General features: G+C 35.3%; 1 protein-coding gene across 1 annotated transcript; it reads left to right on the top strand.

Moving 5' to 3' along the window:
• The first annotated feature begins 968 nt into the window (after nt 1-968).
• On the top strand, nt 969-3,986 carry TEL2 (terminal EAR1-like 2). The gene is made up of 5 exons (XM_068618281.2): nt 969-1,810; nt 1,974-2,604; nt 2,949-3,068; nt 3,155-3,296; nt 3,394-3,986. Exons 1-5 carry the CDS (start codon nt 1,249-1,251, stop codon nt 3,688-3,690), a joined length of 1,752 nt encoding a protein of 583 aa, XP_068474382.1. The 5' UTR covers nt 969-1,248; the 3' UTR covers nt 3,691-3,986.
• Nucleotides 3,987-8,085: the final 4,099 nt, after the last annotated feature.

The following is an 8,085-nucleotide window of genomic DNA, read 5'->3' as shown; positions in this document are numbered from 1 at the left end:
ACAACCATCCACCCTTGTCTCTGCATAATAATGCATCATTCTTTTTCAGCTGTCTTTTGTAGAGTTTTTCATGGTTCATGAGAGGTTTTGTTTTGTGTGATTGCAGAATACCATGATGTTTTTGTTTTTATAATTTGAGTTTATGAGTTTGAGGCAGCTTATGGGCTGTGTGTTTGGGCCTATAGAAGAAATGAATGAATGAGAAAGGAGAGAAGTGAAAATAGCTAAGAAAAAGAGTGTCACAAAAATCAGAGGTGTAAGGAAGTGTTCACAGAAAAAGCATAATGAGCAGTAGAAAATACAAAAACATGAAATAGTACGGTACTCAAGCAGGCATTGGAGCCATTTATTGCTGTCCTCTTTTGGCATATCTTGTTTTATGCAGCAAAGCAACTTCAACAACAACCTTCAATGGAGAATCAATAACCTTAATTAATATTTAATTAATCAAGCATCATGGTTTCACTATGTGAATGAAAAGGTCTCACAAACAAATCACACTCTTTGCAAAAACTCAAATGGAAGATGCCACTCTGGTCAAAGGGTTCATTTATTGGATTCTGGTTTGACCATTTATGTCATAACATTGCAAGAGATAACAGTTACAATACAGTGTATGAGTCTATAAAAAAAACACTGAAATTTAATCCTGAATATGCTAAAGATTCTTACTTTATATTGTTTTAACTAATGGGCATGTATTTAAAAAAACACATACCATAAGGGTATGACAGAATGTATGCAGAGTAGATTATGCAGAGAAGATTAGTCAAAAACATATTAAATAAACCAAATTGAATGGTAATTTTTTTAATTAGGTCATTGAATGTTGGTCTTGAACAGTGTAAATTGTGAGAAATAATGAATGAATAGATTAAGATGGAGAGAAGAATAGAGTAATGGAGGGAGAGAGGGGTAGAAAAGTAAAATGGTGGAAGCATAAGATAGCATTAGGTGTGAGAGAAAGTACATTTTTGGTAACTTTGGGTTCAATAGGAAAGTGGAGAATGAGGAAAACAGTGGAGAGAGCGAGTTAGTGAGTTGGTGAGTGAGTGTGTGACTCGGACTTCTTCTTCTTCTCCATTCTCTCTCTTTGCTTTTCTTTTGTAACCCTTTTTAGAGGGCTCACTCCGACAGAACACAAAAAAACCTCTGTGTCTGTCACAGAAAAAACAGAGAGAGAGAGAGAGACATAAGAACAGAGGTGAAGAAGCAAAGTGAAAGAAGAAAAAGAGTGTTGTTGATCTAATGGGAGAAACCGGAATCATTGTCCGGTTGGAGGGAAGCTTGGACCCAAGAGCTGAAGAGTTCAGACCAACCATAAGCAACCCTCTTGTTCAATGCCATTGGTACCCTGTTCCTCTGCCTCTACCCTTACCATTACCCTTACCCTTCCCACACCCTGTTCCTCCGCCGCCGCCGCCGCACCTCTCCACCTCCTCCACCCGCTCCCTCCTCCTCACGCCGCTCCCCTTCACCTCCGACTCCGCCCTACGCGCCGAACTCCAGGCCTTCGGCGACGTCAGAGCCCTCCAAACGGAAGCCCTCCGCCACGGAATCCTCATCGTCCACTTCTACGACCTCCGCCATGCAGAGTCCGCCTTCGCCGCCATCCGCTCCATGCACCACCACTTCCCTCAATTCGCCCCCGCCGCCCCCGGCCTCCTCTCCGCCCGCCCCGTCTCCGCCCACTACGTCCTCCCCTCCTCCTCCTCCACCCCAGACGCCCACAACCAAGGCACCCTCGTCGTCTTCAACCTCGACCCCCACCTCTCCACCGACCACCTCCGTCGACTCTTCCACCCTTTTGGTATTTCTGCAAACTTTCTCTCTCTCTGCACTTTCCTGTTATTATAATATTTGTGTGATGAGAACTTTTGCTTTAAGCTTCCTCATTTGATAAATAATGGGATTGAGATGTCTTTGTCTTGGACTTTTTGTGTCTCCTTTTTTTGTTTTGGGTGAATGCATAGGTCCCATCAAGGAATTGAGAGATACGCCATGGAAGAAGAACCAAAGATTCGTGGAGTTCTTCGACACCAGAGACGCTGCCAAGGCCTTGAAGCACATGAACGGCAAGCAAATTCACGGGAAACCCATCATCATCGAGTTCAGCAGACCCGGTGGTCACACTCGCAAGTTCTTCCACCACTCTGCTTCATCCAAAGCCACTCCTCTCGATTTCAATGCCCCACCACGCCGTTTTGATGCTCCTCGCCTGCACAGCTCCCACCCTCAATTGGCTCGCAAGAAATCATTGGAGAGTCCCGTCAAGGTTGAAGAATCTGTGGATGAGGCAATTGGGTCAATGAGTTTGACCGGGGATGTTGGAAATGGGGTTGAAGAGCAGCAGCACTCACATGGTGGTGGCCCCCCAAGGAGGAATCTTAGCAGAAAGCAGAATTGCGAGACCACGCTAGTGGTAGCAACCACTAAGCAACAGCAACAACAACCACAGCAACTACCTAGAAGTAGGCACTGGAAGGGAAAGCAAGCAAAGAAACACGAAGCTCGCTTTCTAATAAAAGAGGATGCCATTGTCGAGTCTGGTCCCAAAGATCCTAGAACTACTGTCATGATCAAAAACATTCCCAACAAGTACAGGTCCGTTTCTCTTTTTTATACTTTTATTACACTCCATTGCTTCCTTTTCTTCTGTTTCTCTTCCTGTTCCTGTTATCTTATGTTACCTGCTAGGACCAGCTCAAACCATGAGAGATCACCAATTGAGCTTCTTCTTTCTAGTCATGTAAACAGTGTTTATATAAAAGCATATCAAGAAAGAGAGAGAGAGAGAGAGTGAGATGTACTGTGTAAAGTATAATGATAGTATGAATTAGTATTGAATAAGTTAAAGTATGAATTAGTATTTTGTCTATTTTTTTTTTTTTTTATTTGATTTGAAATTCTTGAGCATTTTATATTCTGTGTGTGTGTGTATGTTGCAGTCAGAAGTTGCTATTAAACATGCTGGATAATCACTGCATACACTGCAACGAGCAGGTTGCAGACGGCGATGAGCAGCCTCTATCCTCCTACGACTTCGTGTACCTCCCCATTGATTTCAAGTATAAAATTTTTAATCTTTTTTCCTTAAACCAAAACCCATTAATCAAACCACCCTGCAAATGTGATTTTCTGTGTTTTGGAACAGCAACAAGTGCAACGTGGGATATGGGTTCGTGAACATGACATCCTCGGAGGCCACACTCAGGCTCTACAAGGCCTTCCACCTTCAGCATTGGGAGGTTTTCAACTCAAGAAAAATCTGTGAAGTCACCTATGCAAGAGTTCAGGTATGTATGATGATACTAAAAAGAATTCAAATTTGTTTTGTTTACTCAGATGGGGCACGGTAGATTGTCATAAGAATGGTTTTGAACAATAATGAAGGGTTTGGAGGCATTGAAGGAGCACTTTAAGAACTCAAAGTTCCCATGCGAGATGGAGCATTACCTGCCAGTGGTGTTTTCACCACCTCGAGATGGGAGGGAACTCACTGAGCCACTTCCATTAGTGGGGAACAGCAGCAGCAACAAACAGCAGCAGCACCAACCACCCATTTCAATTCCAAGCTGCTGCGATGATAATGGCGGTGATGACGTGTCGAGCAGCAAAAGCGGCGGCGTGTGTGATGATGATGACACGAATGGTGCAGAAGTGGGTGGTGGAGGAAGCCTAGTAAATTGAGAAGGGTAGCAGCATAGTATAGTGTAGTTGTAGTGTTGTGACTGTGAATGAATCAAGAAAAAAAAAATGTGTGATAGAATGAATTTAGCATCAGCTAGGTAGCACAGACAGACAGCATTTAAGGTGGTTGAGCAACGAGCCACACCTGTGTTCTCTTTCTCTCTCTTTCTCTTCGTGTTCGTACCTACGAACCTCTTGCTGCTCACTGCTCACCTTTCCTCCAATTTCTTCATTTTTTCTTTTCTTTTTCTTTCCAGTGATATTTCATTTTTACCTTTCTTTTTCTGCTCTTTCAATCACTTCTGTTCCCTTCTAGCTTCTGCTACTAAAATGCAGTGTGTTTACTTTGCTTTGGAATGAACTATTTACCAACACAGAAACCTCAATCATGGACAACATAGAAAACCATAGCTGTTTGTTTTTCACAATTACTAAGTTTGTGTTTGTGCACTAAAAAGAAAATCATCACATTACAATTAATTTTACTACGTTCGTGTATGTGCACTAAAAAGAACATCAAATTAAATTAATTTTATTATATCTGTGTAGGTGTATTATAAGAAAATTATCAAAATATAATTAATTTTAAAAGTTAAAATAATTAATTATTATTAGAAATCATTATAGAGACACAGAAATTGCTTTAAATATAAATAATATTTTTGGTTAGAGTTTAAGATTTAAAATTAAATTTAGTTAATGTAATGATTAATTTTATTTTATTTTAATTATTATTTAATGAAGTTTTTGTAGTTTGTGTTAAGTCTAAGGTAAAAATGAGCTAGTTTTTAATGTTTGGTAGAGAAGAAATTAAGCTAAACGAACAGAAAAAGATAGAATTATGTAAAATTGAAGATGTTAATTGGTGGAACTAAAGAAAATACAAAATGGGTTTTATGAATTGTAAATTTTTATTTTATTTTATTCCTTTTTAGTTTTTCAAATTCTTTTAGTACCAAAATACAAAATGGGTTTTATGAATTGCAAGATTATTTTTTATTTTCTTCCTTTTTAGTTTTTCAAATTCTTTTAGTACCAAATAAAGGTTTACCTTTATTTAATACAGTGAAAACATGACTGTCAAATCGTTGGCATAGCTGGGTCTTTTATTATGCTTGCAGAGATTTAATTTTTCACTGTGAATCGTGAAAAAGACTTTGCTGACAAACCTAAAATTTATTGCTTATTACGCCTCGAGTAAATAAATAAATAAATAAATAAATTAATTAATTAATTAATTAACATTTTCTTAAAATATAATTATTGGTCTCTTAAGATCTGCTGCATCTATAAATAAATTATTAAAACTGAAGTTGAAAAAGAAAAATAGCTATTCGATTCAACAGTAATTCATACATAAACATTTTTAATTTAACTTGAATTTTCTTAACGAGATTGTTGTTTAAAAAAATCAAGAGCCTTTTTTAGGTAAAATAAAATAGAAAACTGTGTTTTGGCCATTGATGGTTATTTCTATATTCCTTTTTATATATATATAGGCCTGGAAATGTTTTTATTTTCTCTGGAATAATATATAGAAGATTATTTTTTTTTAATCATAATAAAAATTTATACAATAAAATTGAATTTTTAAAAATTTTATATATTTTTCTTTTTTTAATAGTGTTAGAATCGTGTTAAATGTATTTTTTAAATTACACATTTCACTAATACGTGTTTTATGAATATCGTATGAAAAGATAAAGACAAAAATTACAAACATTTAGTGTCATCCACTTCAGATTTTAAAAATTTAAATTGGATCAACCTTTTAGGATGTTATATTCACGCTATGACCTGATTAATACAAAAAATCGCGTTAGTAGATATTTAATTAGTAACATGTGAAGTTAAGTTTATAGTATACTTATCAATGATATTCTTTAGATGTGTGGATGACTTATTGTGTAGGGAACAAAACCACACAACAGTCAACAGTCATATCAATGTCTTGATGACTTATTGTGTAGGGAACAAAACCACACAACAGTCAACAGTCATATCAATCGTTAATAAGACAAGTAATCATCAATGACCCTTGTATCATTCATGTAAAGATATAGTAAATATTTAAAACATGAAATAATAATAATTGATGAATTCTAACTAAACTTACTCATTAATATAAAGACTTAAATAAAATTGTTTTTTCTCTTTCAGATACGTGTGTCAACACAAACACACCGACACACTATTTAAAAGACATGTCCGAGTCTCAGGTGACAACTTCTACAAATAAAATAAAAGGTGATTCAACTTTAATTGAAATTTGATTATATTAAAATTAATAAGACAATTTTTTAATAATATAATTATTTTTATTAAGATTTATTTATTTTAATAATTTGTTGTGATAAGTTAAACTTGATTGATAAAAAATCCTTAGTAGTGTGGTGTTTTTTTGTTTGTGTTGTGGTGAATGTGGAGCATGATATTTTTGACACACCATTTAATGTTGTTGTGTAGCTTTCAGTTACAGAAGAAAAAGAAAGAGAAAGAACTCAACAGCACCACCACCTTCACATCTCTGTCAGATTTTTTCACCTGTTCTTTTCCTCATTTGATTCTCTGGGGTTTTGACACCTGGACCACCTGATGCTTCCCACGTCACTCCCCTTCCCATCTTAAACCTCGTATCCTGTCTCTCTTTCTCTCTCTCTTTCTCACATTAACTGCACATTATTTCCAACTCAATCCAAAATATTCAAAACACATATTTTTTTTTTTAAATTCTAGAATTTATATGACTTTTTCTGTACCCACTCCCACACTTTCATTATTCTAACGGAACAAATATTTTATTTTTCTGTTAAAAAAAATAAAAAATTTAGCAAAAATAAAATTTAAAACATATATTTATACATATAAATCTTTATTATCAATTTTATATAATGTTGGAGATCCCACATCTATATAAAAATATTTCATTGTATATAAGTGCATGCAAACCTCATCCAGTTTTATGGGATTGAGTTAAACTTAAAATTCACTTCGTAATATAGTATCAAAGCCATTTAAAATCTATTCTAAAGAATGTTTGTTGGATATATCCTGTCACCCGCTATAATTCTCACAGTTGACACAGAGTCACGAAAACCCTAATTGTTTCACGATGCACTCACTGTACGCACAGACAATTAGGGCAACACAGTACTAGTTATTCATGTGTCACCCTCTGATGTTTCTCACTAGCTGACTTGATCGTCGGAGTGCAAACGACCGCGAGGGCGCCCCTTTGTTCACTTCTTTTCAGGTACTCACAAACGGAGTAGAACGAAGGTGTCCTAGCTCGTGAAGACAAGCCACACATAAAAATGACCCAGGTCAACCGACGAAAACATTGTTATCGAACCACCCATAATATTTTTCTCATACACAAGCTCTGACGATGCAAACTTCTCTTGTAACGAAGAAATTTGTAAATTGTGGATGAATGGGAATTTCTTTTGAATATTAAGACATTTTTAAAATTATATAATAGTGAGAAGAAAAGGTATTAATTTTTGAAGATAGATGTTGGTTTAGGGTTTAAAATGGTTGGTTGTCTATTTGTTAGTAATGAGGAGAAGACATGCGTGGTGGATGTACTTTTCGATGCAATCAAGGTCACACGGTTGCCCCCTTACACGTATCACTTCCTTTAACTAAATACTTTTTACATAAATATACGTTTCTCTCTACCTTTCGGTTTATGTCTAATTCTTTCACAAATTTTTAAACTATATATAATATCTAATATTATTCGAAATTTATCTCAACACTGTAAAATAATTAACTCATAAAATAAGTTTCTCCACCTATATATTGTATATAATTTTTAGTTAATTTAGAATTTTCATTATTATTTTTTACTATTAATTCATACGTAAAATTATATTGTACTTACATAAACAAAGTGAGTTAAATATTATCTGAAATTTGTTGTACAATTATTGGCGTGTCGGTTGTCTCTTCGTTCTATTCTTCGAGTTTTTTCTCTTGATTGTTAACGTTGAGTCGAAGTTGATATGAAAAAGTACTTCGATGCTCAAGTAAGTAATCTGGGTAAAAAGTGTATATTTGTAAATTGATTAAACTCTGCAAAGAGTTTATTTTTATAGTGTTTAGTCACTGACACTTGTGATAGACTGAATATCAGTTGTTCATTGATTTGTAATGTGCTCCCTGATTTATAAGATTTATAGGGAGGTATATTGGTATATGAATATGTTTGTATATTTGAAGAGATGTTATCCGCATAATCCCGACATGACTAAAAAAAATTCTCATAACTATCATTAATGTCATTTATTAAGTGTCTTGAAATATGTTTTGATATCGTCGATCACCGAGACTAACTCGTCAAATACCAACCAGTTTATATATATTTATAAATGATTCGATAACAATTATATA

Source organism: Phaseolus vulgaris, chromosome 1 (assembly GCF_051622355.1).
Source record: "Phaseolus vulgaris cultivar YP4 chromosome 1, ASM5162235v1, whole genome shotgun sequence".
NCBI lineage: Eukaryota > Viridiplantae > Streptophyta > Magnoliopsida > Fabales > Fabaceae > Phaseolus > Phaseolus vulgaris.
The sequence above is the reverse complement of the archived record's forward strand: the minus strand, read 5'-3'. Positions and strand labels throughout refer to the sequence as shown.

What these genes read in the sequence shown, in the direction of transcription:
- TEL2 (XM_068618281.2), top strand. Translation starts at nt 1,249, where the DNA reads ATGGGAGAAACCGGAATCATTGTCCGGTTGGAGGGAAGCTTGGACCCA. An exon ending in TCGACTCTTCCACCCTTTTG is followed by an intron (nt 1,811 to 1,973) that starts GTATTTCTGCAA and finishes GTGAATGCATAG; the next exon opens with GTCCCATCAAGGAATTGAGA. An exon ending in TCACCTATGCAAGAGTTCAG is followed by an intron (nt 3,297 to 3,393) that starts GTATGTATGATG and finishes ACAATAATGAAG; the next exon opens with GGTTTGGAGGCATTGAAGGA.